A 16,939-nucleotide genomic window follows, 5' to 3' on the forward strand; every position below is an offset into this window, starting at 1 on the left:
TGGAAACCGGGACTAACCAATCGAATTTAGCTGGAGTGCAAAGACCTGAACGTTCTCCGGGGAACGATCATAATGCCTATTATTTATATACTGTGTTCTGCATATAGAAAAATAAAAAGATAAAATAATATAAAAAATACATCCATGGTTGGTAACCTCTAAGCGGAGCCTGAAAGTCTAGTTTTTCAGATGCCACTTTGAGGGCGTCAATTTCAAAAATAAAATATCAGCATCTTTGGTCTGATTTTCTGAAAATTTAATGGATGTATTTAATGATACTGAACTGAGTAGAAAAATGTTGTCCAGCTGAATGGATAGTTGTCTTGTCTAGAAAGAGGGTTAAAAAGTAGGTTTATTTTATGACAAAAATATAGATGCCATAACGCAGCCTGATTAGCCTACCTTTCAGTGCTCTATTCATTAATTTTCACACACATATTAATTAGTACGGCTACTATTGTAATTGTGCTGCAGCCCATATGATTCCTAGATGGGCAGCCCTCGGTAAAATTCTACTTTAGCTACTTTTGGTAAAATGATTATTATATTTGGAAAGAGCATAAAAAAAAGCATCAAGTGGTATGTTTACTTTATTCATAAGTCAATAATATGAATAACAAAAAATTTACCCTTCAAAATACCTTCCCAGGACATACTTTAGCCTCTAGACCCATCCCTAGGCTATAAGTTGTTTTTCCTAACCTAACCCCTTTCCAAGATAGCCAAAAGTAGCTTGAGTAGAATTTTTTCCAGCCCTCACCTATAGCCTATATAAAAGTCTGCTAATTTTGCTGTTTCATTTTTTAAATTGCCATTTTATAGGCTAGCCAAATAGCTAATCATTTCTTGAACAGTTAACTCATTGTGAAATTTGTATCATAACACCTAGAAAGGGAAACATTTCACCTTTAAATTTTTCAAAATCTTTTAATAATATGCAATTAGTAAGTGCTGTCAAATCTTTGACACACATTCTTAAAGTTAGAACAAATTAGGTTGTCCAAATCATAGAAAGACATGGCCTAAGTAAAGAACAATGTTGGCACAATGTATTATTTCTTTCTTTCTTTGTTTAGACCAGGGCACTTTGTATCACTTTACCACAGAAACTTTGAAAGGGGCTTATTCAATTGGAAATTGGAAGGACTTGTGCCCTTTTTAACAGCCAAAACTGATTGGAAGGCAACTGACACCCCTTCCACACCACCATTTTCCCAAACACATCCAATCAACATTTTGAGATAGCCATTTTGTTCAACCTAGTCAAGAGATGGAAAATATATCTTTGAGGAGGACACTCCCCCCAAAGCCCTTGGGGCAAGGGTTGTAAGTTTGCCCTGGGGGCCTATAAGGTTTTTACAAAAAGCATTGTTGTAGAAACTTCAAAAGTTGCTCATTTTATTAGAAATTCAAAGGGCTAGTGCCCTTTTTAATAGTCAAAAGTGATTTGAGGGCAACTAACCTCCCCTCTCACACCCACCATTTCCGCAAACACAACCAATCAAAATTTTGAGATAACCGTTTTGTTCAATGTAGTACAAAGCTCTAGAAATTAGGTCATTCAGGATGACAACCCCCCACAGCCCTCAGGGTAAAGGGGTTGTAAGTTTTGCCCTGGGGGCATATAAGGTTTTTATAGAAAGCATTTTTATAGTAACTTCAAAAAGGGCTGATTTGATTGGAAATTGAAAGAGCTAGTGCCCTTTTAATAGTTAAAAGTGATTGGCGGGCAACTAACACCCCTCTCATGCCCACCATTTCCCAAAACACATCCAATCAGTATTTTGAGATAGCCAATTTGTTCAATTAATTAAAAAAAAACTTTCCAAAAATAAGTTTTTCAAAGAAAAGTAAAGGCCATTTTAAACTTAAGCCCAGGAGATACAAATACCTGTTAAAATTCAAACTCAAAACAACCAGAAATTACTATTAGCCTACAGAATAAATGAAACCCAAAACAAACAGAAACTAAATAAACAGTCACAGCAAAAAACATACAACAAGTAATAATATAAATGAATAAATAGATCTTAAAGCAAGTAATGCCTAGATTTAATATTAAAATCAATCGTAAAAAAAAAAAAAAAATATTTTGCTACTTAAGTTTAAATTAAAATTAAAAAGAAAAGAAATTAAATAAAAAAATCAATGCAAACAAGCATACAATAGATATTAATGTAAATGAATAAATAGATCTTAAAATAAGTGAAACTTAAATTGAATATGCAAATCAAGCTTGAAACAAGGAAAATCACTACAAACAAGAGTTTGGGTATTGCCTCCTTCTCTCACTGTAAAAGTCTAAAACCTACTGCATCATTGGCACTTTTGCAACCCTTGCTCTGAGGGCTGGTGGGGGAGAGTCCTCCTCAAAAACATAATTTCTATCTGGAAATCAACTATGTAGAACAAAATGGCTGTCTCAGAATTTTGACTGAGTATGTTTGGGGAAATGGTGGGCATGGAAGGGGTGTTTGTTGCCTTCCAATCAATTTTGACCCTTAAAAAGGGCATTAGAGCTCACGATTTCCAATCGAATGAGCCCCCTTTGACAACCCCTTCCATATGAAGTGCCTCTGGAAAAACAAAATAATTAAACATTAGAGCCATATGGCCTTTACTATAGCCTAGGCAATGCTATAGTGTTGCCTCTGAAACATAGTTAAAAGTTCTAGAAATTAGGTCTTTGAGAATGATAATCCCCCCAGAAAGAGTTATAGAAAGAGTTGTTGTTGAAACTTCTAAAAGGGCTTATTTGATTGGAAATTGAAAAGGCTAGTGCCCTTTTTAATAGTAGAAAGTGATTGGAGGGCAATAACCCCCCTCTTATACCCACCATTTCCCTTAACACATCCAATAAAAATTTAGAGATAGCCATTTTTTTCAACATAGTTGAAAGTTCTGGAAATTATATCTTTAAGGAAGACAACCCCCCCACAGCCCTCAGGGCAAAGGTTATGAGCTATGCCTTGGGGGCAAATAAGGTTCTTATAGAAAGTGTTGTTGTAGAAACTTTAAAAAGGGCTCATACAATCTCAAAATTGAAAGGCCTAGTGCCCTTTTTCATAGTCAAAAGTGATTGGAGGGCTACTAACCCCCCTCTCATGCCCACCATTTCACCAAACATATCCAATTAATAGCTATTTTGTTCAATGTAGTTAAATTTTCTGAAATTAGGTTTTTGAGGATGACAACCTCAGGGCAAGGGTTGTAAGTTATGCCCTGGGGGCACATAAGGTTTTTATAGAAAATATTGTTGCAGAAACTTCAAAAAGGGCTCATTTGATTGAAAATTGAAAGGGCTAGTGCCCTTTCTAGTAGTAGAAAGTAATTGGAGGGCAACTAAACCCCCTATCACACCCACTGTTTCCCCAACAAAAAACTTTTGCACAAAATAAGTTTTTCAAAAAAAAGCAAAGAACTCCATTAAACCAAAAATGATAAAAATTGAATCAAATAATCTACCAAGCATACAATTACCACAAATCAGTATTAATAAATAAATGTAACCCAAAACAAACAGAAATTAAAATAAGTCATACTCAAAGCAAGCAGAAATTAATCTGGGTAGGGTTCTAAACCCTATGCTTTCTAAAAGCCAGAATCTAATTTGTACTTTACTAAAAAGAATTCAAATGAATTTATTGAAAAAATGTGCATTGTCAGTTTAATATAGCCTAGATAATGCTGATATTTATTCCTTAAAATCTTAATTATTTTTTGATTTCTTAAAGTTATAAAAGTGAAAACATTTAAAAGAATTTTTTCAGTAAAGTACAAATTATATTCTGGCTTTTAGAAAGCATAGGGTTTAGAACCCTACTCATATTAATTTCTGCTCGTTTTGAGTTTGACTTGTTTTAATTTCTGTTTGTTTTGGGTTTCAGTTATTTATTAATACTGATTTGTGGTAGTTGTATGCTTGGTTGATAATTTGATTTTACTTTTGTTCATTTTTGGTTTAATGGAGTTCTTTACTTTTTTTGAAAAGCTTATTTTTTGCAAAATGTTTATTGATTAATTTCTGTTCGTTTTATATTGACATATTTTTTTTCAGGGAGAAAGAATTAGCCTCTTCTGAAGTTAAACAACCATTCCTTCCATAAAAACCTTTAATACCCCCTGGGCATAACTTACAATCCTTGCCCCTAATCTCTGGGGTTTGTTTCAACCCCAAAAGCCTTGTTGTATGATATTTAGACTATTTTTAATAGGATGGCTATCTCAAAATTTCTATTTGACAAATTTCGGGACAATATGACGTATCTGTAGGGGGGAGAGGGTAGCTACCCTCTGATCCCTTTGAATCTTAAAAAAAGCACTAGAGCGTCATATTACCAATCCAATAAGCCTCCTTTGAAGTTTATATGACCACACTTTGTATAAAAATCCTTTATTTTCCCAGGGCAAAACTTACAACCCTTGCCCTGAGGCCTGGGGGATTTGTTATCCTCAGAGACATAATTTCCAGACCTTTCTGATAGGCTTAACAAAATGGCTAAATCGAAAGTTTAATTGGAAGTGTTTGAGGAAATGATTGGTGTGGAGGGAGACATTTGCCCTCTGATCACTTTTGAATAATAAAAAAAAGGCACTAGTCCTCTTAGTTTCCAATCAAATGAGCCCTTTTTGAAGCTTCTATGAAAAAAATTTATATAAAAACGTTAAATGCCCCAAGGGCATAACTTACGACCCTTGTCCTGAGGGCTATGGGGGGAGGGTTGTCATCCTCAAAGACATAATTTCCTAGACCTTTCAACTACGTCGAACAAAATAGCCATATCAAAATGTTGATCGGAAATGTTTGGGGAAATGATTGGTGTGGGGGGGGATTCTCCCTCTGATTACTTTCGACTATTAAAAAGGGCAATATCTCTCTCAATTTTTTAGTCGAAAGAGCCGTTTTTTAAGTTTTTACGACAACACTTTCTATATGAAATTATATGCCCCCATGGCATAACTTACAACCTTACCCTTGAGGGCTGTTGGGGGTTGTCATACTCAAAAACATAATTTCCAGACCCTTCAACTACGTTCAACAAAATTGCTGTACCAAAATGTTGATTGGAAGTGTTTGGAGAAATGATGGATATGGGGGGGGGGGCATTCGCATACCGATCCCTTTTGACTATTAATAAGGGCACTAACCCTCTCAATTCCCAATAATAAAAATCTTACATGCCCCAGGGTAGAACTTAAAACCCTTACCCCCATACTCTGGGGGGTTGTGTCAACCCCAAAGACCATGTTATGAGATCTTTGGACAATTTTTGAACAAACGGCTATATCAAAATTCCTATCGGATGCATTTTGGGGAAATATGACGTGGGGTTGGGGTATAGCTGCCCTCTGATAAATTTGACACTGAGAAATGGCTCTTCAACTTCCGATTTCCAATCCAATGGGCCCCCTCCAAAGTTTATACGACCACCGTTTCCATAAAACCTTAAATGCCCTCGAGGCATACCTTACCACCCTTGCTGTGAGGACTGTGAGCCTCCTCACAGTCTTCAGGGCAGGCAAACAATCGAATCTAAGGGGCAGTAGCTTCACTCCTGTTTGTTCTAATTTATGCTAGTTTTTAATTTGACTTGATTCATTTTAATTTTGTTCATTTTAAGATTAATAGCAGAATCAGTTAACTTTATGGTGTTTAAATAAATATAAGTTTTTCAACTCAAATAAAGAGCAATATTTAAAATTTAGAAGCTCTTCTATTCACAAAACATTCTGAGAAACAAAAAATCTTCTTTCATACAATTTCTGTTCGTTTTTAATACCCTCGCCAGGAATACCGTAAATATGCGAAAGGCCCCCTCAAACCTCACTCTTTAAATCAAAGTTTAACTTTTGTAAAACAGTGCTTCGAGGAAGATCTCATCTAGCGTATCGTATTTGTTTTTCGATACAAAATATAATTTAGGAAGTAAAGACTTGCCCTCGCGATTAGAGGGCTTTTTCCCCCTCAGTACCCAAACTGCACGCTTCATTCTATATCCGTTAATTTATATCATCTTTTAAAAATCAACTAGTATGATTGGAATGGAATAGAAAGTGTTTTTTTTCATAATATTTTAAGCATGGAAAAGTTTTTTCATAATATCTTAAGCATGGGAAATTTATGATTATATGTTTAAACAACACAATTTTCGGTTTAAATATTCTTAAAAGCCAGAGCGTTTTTTTTGCTTTACTGAATACAAATATATTTGAAACATTTTCTCTTTTATCAAACAGTTTGTGGTAACGAACTGTAAGTAAGGAGCAACCCGGTCCAATAGTAACCGAAACTCTAAAAAATGGAATTTTTATACCAATAGATACATCAGAAGAATCATATTTTTATGCTGAGGTCAAATATATAAGTTTCATCAAGTTTAGTCTTGCCCGTCAAAAGTTACGCGCCTGAGAAAATTTGCCTTATTTTCGAAAAAAGGGGGAAACAACCCATAAAAGTCAAAGAAATCTAATGAAAATCACACCATCAGATTCAGCGTATCAGAGAACCCTACTATAGAAGTTTCAAGCTACTATCTGCCAAAATGTGGAATTTTGTATTTTTCACCAAAAGAAAGATCACGGATGTGTGTTTTTTTTTTTTTAATTTTTTTTTCCAGGGGTGATCGTATCGATCCAGTAGTCCTAGAATATCGGGAGAAGGCTTATTTGAACGGAAACTGAAAATTTTAGTGCCCTTCTTCAGTGACCAAAAAATTAAAGGAGAACTTGGCCCCCTCCCACGCTCATTTTTTTCCCCAAAGTCACCCAATCAAAATTTTGAGATAGCCATTTTTTTCAGCAAAGTTGAAAATCTAATTAATATATCTTTTAGGATGACTTAATCCCCCACAGTTCCCGGGGAAAGGGCTGCAAGTTATAAACTTTGCCCATTGTTTACATATAGCATTGGTTATTGGAAAGTATACAGGTGTTTTCAGGAGGAATTTTTTTCTAGTGGGGGGTCTGTGTTGGAGTGGGGGTTACGGGGGAGGATCTTTCCATGGAGGATATTCACTTGGGGGAAGGAAAATTTTCATGAAGGGGGCGCCAGATTTCCCAGCATTATTTAAAAAACGATCAGAAATTAAATAAAAAAAACAAGTTTTTTCAACTGAAAATAAGGAGCAACATTAATACTTAAAAACGAGCAGAAAGTATTACGGATTTGAGGGGGGTCACTCCCTCGTCAATATCTCGCTATTTGAGCTAAATTTTTTTATAGTACTTTCAAAAGATCTGTCTATTCTAATGAAACGGTTTGTGTGAGTCAAGGGTTTTTGATTCTAAAAAAATTCGAACTTTAGCGTAAAAGGCGAGGTATTGACTAGGGAGAGAACTCCCTATTGTACGTTATAAAATCATAGGAATATAGAAGTTCGATACGTAAGTTAATTCGTAAGTAACGTCAGAAAACTAATTAGCCAAAAAAAGGAAAATTAATATGCAAATTTCGTTTTAATTATTCATTTACAGTGAGCCAAAATCAAAGCTGCATTAATTCAAAAATGTTCAAAAATTGAATAAAAAAAAACAGTTTTTTTAACTGAAAGTAAGGAGCGATATTAAAACTTAAAACGAACAAAAATTATTCTGTATATGAAAAGGCTGTCCCCTCCTCAACGCCTCGCTCTTTACGCTAAAGTTTGACTCTGTCTCACAACTTTATTTTTTTAAACAATAAAAAACTTTAGCGTAAAGAGCGAGGCGTTGAGGAGGGGGCAGCCCCTTTCATATACGGAATAATTTCTGTTCGTTTTGAGTTTTAATGTCGCTCCTTAGGCTACTTTCAGTTACAAAAATTTGTTTTTTTTTAGTTAATAATTGTAAGATCGAAAAATGTGAAACTGTTGGGACTTCAAGGAATTGAATTATCGTTACCTATTGAACAATCAGTCTACTTTCATCACTTTGCTCTTTCCTTTTTCTCTGCTTGGATTCAATTAGCTTTGCGGGTCAGCTTTTTCAGTCTTATGCAAACTATGATAGTAAAAGTTAAAGTTAGGTTAGATTATATTAGTTTAGGTTAAGTTAGGCTAGATTAGATTAAATTTGGTTGTAAATAGGAGAAATGGGTATAAAACTTAAGCCAACCTAACCAAACCTAATCATAGCTAAACTGTCATGATCAAACCTTGTATTAAACTGAAAAAGTTGACTGGCAACGCTGACTAAACCCGAGGAAAATAAAGGTATTTTGGACATTTACGTTAACATATAAACAAATAAAAATCACATTTTTCAAAATACATATTGTTTTCAGTAAAACGCAAATGGCGCTCAAGTCGTTTGGAGTGTTTAAGAGAGGGGGAATGTAGCACCAGTCTTATTTGTGAACTCTTGTTATATTGTTTTTTATTTTGATGTTTTGACAAATAAACATTTTCAGTAAACAATGGTCTAGGGGGCGGTAGCCCTATTCTTGTTTGTGGTAATTTGTTTTAAGTTTGACTTAATTAGTTTTTTCGGTATTTGTATGATATGCCCATTACCGCTCAAGTTGTTCATGCGTTGACTTACTGTGAACCGGTTTATTTCGCTAGTTTCTTTCGCCTTAGCGTGAGAAAGGACAGAGAAGTGACAGAATAGATGAGAAATATGTAGTTTGGGCAATATATTTGCACATTAGGGGGGAGGGGGTAAAGTATTGGACAGTATGAAGTCAGAAAACAATTCTTACTTCATAATATCCAGAATAATTGTAGCTAACGGATTTTGCATGCAGACCCGCCATACTTTACCCCAAGCCTCCTAATGTACAAATATATAACCCAAATTTGTTTTAAAGTATTATATTTTTATCATACTTAGGTATATTTTCTTAGAATTAACCTAGTTTCACTTCTTGAGTGATAGTGGGTATATCACACTAGCACCTTTTTTTTATTTCTTTTTGTTTTGGGATTTATCTATAACAATATTTTTTCTTTATGTTTGGTGTGCTTATTGATAATAATTTCTGTTTTAGATTAGCATTAATAATTGAGTGTATTTCTGCTCTTCTTGAGTTTATTTCTGGTTTAATATGACCATTTACTTTGTTTTGAAAACTTTTGTTTTTAAAAACTCTTTTCTTTAATTAATTCACGAAACAGCTTAAATAGAGATGTTTATGTAACAGAGATTTTAGGATATAGTTTAAATTACTGAAAATATTTATGCGCTGCCATTTTTGCTATTCCTATTTTTTCATGACGTTACATTTCCAGTTTCATGTACAAAAAAAAAAAAAAAAAAAAAAAAAAAAAAAGAAAAAAGAAATTTATGTATGTTTAGACCTGTAGACCCTCGTGGCTTTATAATTAATTGTAGAAACTTTCAAGTTTCTAGCTTAAGTAGTTTAGCTGCAAATCACAGAACTAACAGACAGACAGATAGACATTTGGCGATAAAGGTGATGTATTTCTCTGATGACTCTTAATTGATTAATTAAAAAATCAACAAGTTTTTCAGAGGGAAGTAAAGAACGAAGTTTAAACTTGAGACGAAAAAAATTATTGATTATTACTAATTATTTTACTAATAATTATAATACCAAGAATTATATTACAAATTATTAGTAATACTAAATATTAATTATTACTAAAAATTATTACTTCACAACCTATCTAACATATATCGATAAAACTATTGCAATTAAAGCAACTGGTGATACTTCCCTATGTTTCTAGGATTATAGGAAATTAGTGCTTTACTGAAAAGACAAAAGCCTAGTATAAAAAACAAGAATATTGATGATAGTTCCGGATATCCCAACTCGTGTAATAGTATGAGACGCGTTATATATATATATATATATATATATATATATATATATATATATATATATATATATATATATATATATATATATATATATATATATATATATATATATATATATATATATATATATATATATATATATATATATATATATATATATATATATATATATATATATATATATATATATATATATATATATATATATATATATATATATATATATATATATATATATATATATGCATGCATTTTTCTTTCTTCAGAATTATTTGCATAAAGTTTTTATCTCTGGCTGCAATTGTTTTGCACCCTCTCGTTTCTTCAGAATTATTCAGAAAAAAATCAAATCTCTGGCTGCAATAGTTTAGCTGCAAATCATAGAACAGCTAGATAGACAGATGGTTAAATTAATATATATAGATTTACGAGCATTTGTAATTTCTTTGACTAATATTGGGCACATTCTGTTGCTTTTAGAATCTTCTTATTTATTTAATATTCCGAGTTCCCAAGCAGTCCCAAATTCCAACAAATTAAAGTCCCACGTTCCAAATTTCGACAACACTATGCCTAATCTGCAACAATAAAATTTGACAATGAAATGGCCTTTTTGTGTCCTACATTGGAGAAATTTCCAGCGATAAAAATTCTCCATAACGGTTTCCTTCCAGGCGGGTGTTGAGCGGCGCTAGGAGGCGAGAAAAGCTAAAGCATCTGGCTGGTTTCTTCCCAATTCTGCCAGTGTGTCGGAAGTTCGTTTGTTTGGTGTCATGGCATTAGAGGTTCTTCATTTTTGGATTTAACATAAAAGAAAATGAAGTTTTTTGGCAGTTTTATCGTTTCTCTTGTATCAATCTTAGGTGAGTTGGGTTTGTTCTTTCTAGTTTCTATCCAGGATAAAGAAATTAGGTACTTGTGCATTATATCCTACACAGCGCTATAGCCTGTACAAGGAAATACTACAGGAAGCACGTCAAACGGGTATTTGCAATGGATAAATGGATCACAAAGCCTGAATTTCTGATGGCGTTTACAATATTTAAACTGTTGTTTTTTGGGGTTTAGAAGGGAAAAGGTACCTAGGTTAGGTAGCGTATTTAATATGCTTTAGAATTATAATATAAGTAATATATGGTATGCTTTGAACCCGTGCTTTACCCCACCCCCCTAATGTGCAAATAAATAGCCCAAATTTGTTTCTAAACTACCATATTTTCATCCTATTTTATTTTATTTCATTATCATTAACCAAACTTGACTTCTTTCGTGTGTAGTATATCATGCACAAGTACCAGAAATTGTTTAAAAGTTTTATTAAGAAATGAGAGTTTTTGTTAGATAAAATTTTCTACTAGGATTAGAAATAATGGTAAAGGTCTCGATTAGGGACTAATGAAAAGGAAACATGCTAAGAAAACAATTCTTACTTCACAATATTCAGAATAATTGTAGGTAACACATTTTGACTACAGCTCCACTGTACTTTACCCCCCATCCAACTCAAACTCCCCTAAAATAAAATATTTAACCCAGATTATACATTTCTCATGCATTCCCCCACCCTTCACTGTTCTTTTTCTGTTTTTTTTTTCTTATGGTCTGGATTAGGGACTAATGAAAAGGAAACATGTTAAGAAAACAATTCTTACTTCACAATATTCAGAATAATTGTAGCTAACACATTTTGACTACAGCTGCACTGTACTTCACCCCCCCTCCAACTCAAACTCTCCTAAAATAAAATATTTAACCCAGATTATACACTTTTCGTGCATTCCGCCACCCGTCACTGTTCTTTTTCTGTTTTTTTTTTCTTAAGGTCTAGATTAGGGACTAATGAAAAGGAAACATGTTAAAAAAACAATTCTTACTTAACAATATTCAGAATAATTGTAGCTAACACATTTTGACTACAGCTCCACTGTATTTCCCCCCTCCACCCCCACCCCCCGCTCTAACTCAAACTCCCCGAAAATAGAATATTTAACCCAAATTATATATCTCTCATGCATTCCGCCATCCGTCACTGTTCTTTTTCTGTTTTTCTGTTTTTTTTTTGTTTTTTTGTTTTATTTTTTTTAAGGTCTAGATTAGGGACTAATGAAAAGCATAGGCGCCCATAAGCTGAATTCCAGGGGGGGGGGGGCAAACCTTGAATAATTGGCACTTTTAACTATATAAGATAAATCTCGAAACAAAAATATAAAACTAAGGTAGTATCATTCAGCCAGAAGGGGGGGCACCCCCCTGCCCCCCCCTCCCCCTTATGGGTGCACATGACGCAAAGGAAACATGTTAAGAAAACAATTCTTACTTCACAATATTCAGAATAATTGTAGCTAATACATTTTGACTACAGCTCCGCTGTACTTTACCCCCCCCCCCTCCAACTCAAGCTCCCCTAAAATAAAGTATTTAACCCAAATTGTATATTTCTCATGCATTCTGCCACCCGCCACTGTTTTCTTTTGTTTTTTGTCTTTTTTAAGGTCTAGATTAGGGACTAACGAAAAGGAAACATGTTAAGAAAACAATTCTTACTTCACGATATTCAGAATAATTGTAGCTAACACATTTTGACTACAGCTCCACTGTAATTTACCCTCCCCCCTCCCACTCAAGCTCCCCAAAAATAAAATATTTAACCCAGATTATACATTTCTCATGCATTCCCCCACCCTTCACTGTTCTTTTTCTGTTTTTTTTTTTTTCTTAAGGTCTGGATTAGGGACTAATGAAAAGGAAACATGTTAAGAAAACAGTTCTCACTTCACAATATTCAGAATAATTGTAGCTAACACATTTTGACTGCAGCTCCAATGTACTTTAAACCCACCACTCCCCCTCCCCCCCCCCCGCTCCAACTCAAACTCCCCGAAATTAAAATATTTAACCCAAATTATATATTTCTCATGCATTCCGCGCACTTTTAATGCTTATATAATGGAAATCTCAGAACAAAAATATAAACTAAGGCAGCATCATTCAGCCAGGGGGGGAGGCGGGCGCCCCCCGCCCCCCCCCTATGGGTGCCCATGACGCAAAGGAGACATGTAAAGAAAACAATTCTTACTTCACAATATTCAGAATAATTGTAGCTAAAACATTTTGACTACAGCTCCACTGTACTTTACCCCCCCCCTCCCTCCAACTCAAGCTCCCCTAAAATAAAATATTTAACCCAAATTACATAGTTCTCATGCATTCCGCCATCCGTCACTGTTCTTTTTCTGGTTCTTGTTTCGTCACAGTTGCTTCAATTTACGGCTACACGGGTTGAAACAAAAAAGACGCATTGGCAGAATGCATAGGAAGTATGTAATTTGGGCTATATATTTGCATATGAGGGGGGGAGTAGAGTATAATGGAACTACAGTAAAAATGTGTTAGCTACAATTATTCTGTATATTAGGAAGTAAGAATTGTTTTCCTTACATGTTTCCTTCTCAATAGCCCCACCTGGACCTTTACTGAACAATCTTTAATAACTAATTAAAAATAGTTTTTTTTCGATACATATCGTTTGTAATTAGATGATATATTATTACGTAATTATGTAACTTTTGTTCGTAATTAAATGATATATTATTTCCAATTGGTAAATTAAACATTAGTAAATAAAGGTTGACCCTTTGGTAAGCCAAGAACGATTTTTTGGGTGTTTAGAAGTACTGGCGTTTATCTTATATCTAGCTAAACCCTATTCCCTCCAAGGACGCCCAATCTTGTTTTTTTTGGGGGGGGGGCGGAATCTGCTACTCAATTCCTAGAGGGTATGAATTTACCGAAAACTCATACTTTGCCAAAAAACCATCATGTTAAAAAAGTGCTTCTTATAGGTTTTATTTTGGCAAAATTCTTGATATTGGCCATTTTACTCCCTTGAAATTAGTCGAGATAGGGGACTGAAATTCTCAGGAATTGACCTAGAGCCCAGATTATGCCCCTGGAAGTGGTTCTATCTGTTAGATAGAAGCTTCTATCTCTTAGAAGATTCCATTGGAGGCTAATTTATTTTAATAAAATTCTGGAAACACAATTCCACTGATAAAAGAAGATTTAAAGCCATACTAGAAATTTCGTTCAAATTTAAGGTACATTTTTAGAAATTAAAAAATTTTATAAATTGAATTTTAGCCATAATATGAGGATCAAAATAGTTTCCTCGGGCCTCATTTGTGTTGTGGTCTATTTCTGAAAGTTTTCCCGTGGTAATCCTAGATCAGTGCCCCTTGGAGGGATAAGGAGCGGGATAGGCCTTGCGAGGCATGATGTAGCCTCTGGATCCATTTGGAAAGTTTCATCCATATAACTCGTGTTCATTCAAATACAGCAAGATGCCTATAACATACACTTTTACCTTTTGGTCTCCCAGAGAAAGGAAAGGACTGGTTCTACCCTGCCTTACTCTGTGGCTTCCCTTTAGCTATTTTGTCTAGAGCGCAGGAGAGGATGGAGGTAGGGAGCTATAAGGAGGGAGGGATCTTGCATGATTTTGGTTCCAAAATGGCGTAACAGGCCCACCTTTATTCCAAAATTGATTAGAGGGGGGGGGGGCTTTGATCCCGTTTGGAAGATTCGTAACATGAAACATGTATTCTTTAATTTTGGACAGCAGTCATTGCAATGCTGTAAGCGAACGGTACCCTCAGTCATATAGACTACAAATCCTTGCATGATTCTGATTTCAATGAGATGTAACATGCCCGTCTTTCATCCAAAGGAAATTATGTAAGTGAGGTTTAGGCCACAGCTTAAAATCCCATCTGGAAGATCCACAAAACTAAAACATTTATTTTATCATTTTAGATTGCCATCATGGCATTGAAGGGGATGGGACCCTCCAGTTTAGTAGATTATACCGGGGAACAAATTTTAACACAATTTTGACTGACTCTCATTTCAGGATTAATTAGACATGTTGAGTTCAAAACTTTACTTTATTTTATTTTACCCCATCAAAGTTTTTCGCATAAACTTATGTATAAATCTCAGAAAATCAACTTAAAATAACGGCAGAACAGGCAAAGAGCCAGCTAAAAATATCTAGAATTGGAGAATTGGAGAATTGGAGCTCGTTAAAGCTGAAAATAATTGGAGAATTGGAGAATTGGAATTGGGAAGGAGAATTGGAGAATTGGAACTCGTTAAAGCTGAAAAGAATTGGAGAATTGGAGAATTGGAATTGGGAAGGAGAATTGGAGCATTGGAGCTCTTTAAAGCTGAAAAGAATTGGAGAATTGGAGCTCGTTAAAGCTGAAAATAATTGGAGAATTGGACATGGGAAGGAGAATTGGAGAATTGGAGAATTGGAGCTAGTTAAAGCTGAAAATTATTGGAGAATTGGAGAATTGGACTTTTGAAGGAGAATTGGAGAATGGGAGAATTGGAACTCGTTAAAGCTGAAAGAATTGGAGATTGGAGAATTGGAATTGGGAAGGAGAATTGGAGAATTGGAGAATTGGAGCTCGTTAAAGCTGAAAAATACTTGCAAGACAAGAGAAACGTGGCATATGCGAGAGCTTATATAAAGACAATTGCATGGGGTAGCCTAATTACGGTATTAGTGTATTTCAATGTTCAAATTATCGATTGCAAATGGTAAAATCTTATCACTAGCATCAGTTAATCCGATGTTTTTGACCAGATCTCATCGTGAATGGGCCTCTTTTTTTTTTTTTTTCTTTTCTTTTTTTTCAGGAGTGGGTTGGCATGCAATTTCCTTTTTAGTTCTTCGGTGTTAAAATTGTTGGATTTTCTCTCTCCTGATTTAAATCCGACCATGAGGCCTTTCAACGAGGCTGTCTGGTGTTTGCTAATTTACACTATCTAAGAATTTTTCTTTTTTTTAAACCCAATGAACAAATTTAGTCAGCGCGTGAGTGAGAGGTTAGACGATTGTTTTCATTTGTCCTATAATTCATCTTATTCATGATTTGACGAATTGAAAAATCGTCAACTTTAGGTTATCTTTTGTCATTGAAAAAAAAATGGGGGAGATGGGCCAAAGGATTTTCACTCGGCTCAGAGAAAAGTAAATGTAGGACGTAATTCTAAAATTTTCCCTTCGACGCCTACGGCCCAATCTAAAGGAAGTGAGGATTTTCTTCTGTTTAAGCGTGTGCTAATTAATATATATTTTTGCAAAAAGTATTTTTTTTCGCAGGGGAAAAATGGTCATGGCCATTTAAAATAAAAGCTACTTTAGATAAAACAGGACTTTCTTTTGTTTAGAATGAAGGTAGATGACCAGTGGATACATGCAAATTGGGAGAATGAGATTAAAGATCGCGCTAGAAAATCAAATGATCCAAAAATGGACTGAGGAGCTAAAAAAATCAGATATATTAGTTTTATCTGAATGTTAAGGTAGTTTATGGGAAGGAGTTCTACCTTAAGCTGAATTTACCAGTTAGATATCTTACTTTGTGGATGCAACTCAGGGCTAATTGACATCCAATTAGCGCAACTTATAAAAGGTTCTCAAAAGTAAGAAGTTGCAAAGAAGACAGGTGTACTTGCCCGCTTTGTAAATATAAGGAGGAGGATTTGGTGCATTCCTTGAGCCTGTTCTAGGGCTTCTCTACGATAAGGGATGGTATATTCGGAAAAAATTGAACTGGTACTTCCAGGTTTCTTAGATAGAACGTCGCCTCATTTTATCTTTAGAATAGTGACGTATCTAGAAATTATGTTTATTAAAAGAAAATCCTTATTATTAAGTAACTGTAGCGTTTCATTCAAGTGTTTTTTTCACAGTTTATATAATTATCCAGCTTGATCTTTCCCTATCTCACCCATTATAAAAACTCAGACCAAGGTACGAGTGCTCCAGAGAACGTTTTTGCAGATATAAACTTAAGCGGCATTTAATCTTTTCACTGGTATACAAAGAATAATCACCTAAGGAACAAGTACTGACAAAACCACTTGGCCGGCTCAACCAATAAGTGGACAATAAGTGCAGAAATAAGTGGGAGGAGCTTTTTGTTCGCACCGAGAATGAAGAGCCAGAAATCATCTGCGGTAAACTTACTGGATAATTATATAAACTGTGGTTTTCATTGTGATAGGAATTTAGAAGAGTAGGGATTGCTGAAGTAAGTTTATACTGTTTGTGTTTTTCCTGTACATGGCCGTATTTTTGGCTTCAAAATACACTTCATCTTATACT

The 16,939-nt window shown here is 34.6% G+C and overlaps 1 protein-coding gene across 1 annotated transcript in view; it reads left to right on the plus strand.

Annotated features, from left to right (window-relative positions):
* Window positions 1-220: 220 nt before the first annotated feature.
* The window catches only part of LanB1 (laminin subunit beta-1), a 233,786-nt gene continuing 217,067 nt past the window's right edge, over window positions 221-16,939 (plus strand). Inside the window, exons 1-2 of the mRNA XM_089102239.1 lie at window positions 221-346; window positions 10,437-10,625. Of these exons, the coding sequence (XP_088958365.1) occupies window positions 10,580-10,625 (46 nt within the window). The 5' untranslated portion in view covers window positions 221-346; window positions 10,437-10,579. The remainder of the gene's footprint in view (window positions 347-10,436; window positions 10,626-16,939) is intronic.

This window comes from Artemia sp. Qi Xiang Cuo, chromosome 16 (genome assembly GCF_049724085.1).
Source record: "Artemia sp. Qi Xiang Cuo chromosome 16, ASM4972408v1, whole genome shotgun sequence".
Taxonomy (NCBI): domain Eukaryota; kingdom Metazoa; phylum Arthropoda; class Branchiopoda; order Anostraca; family Artemiidae; genus Artemia; species Artemia sp. Qi Xiang Cuo.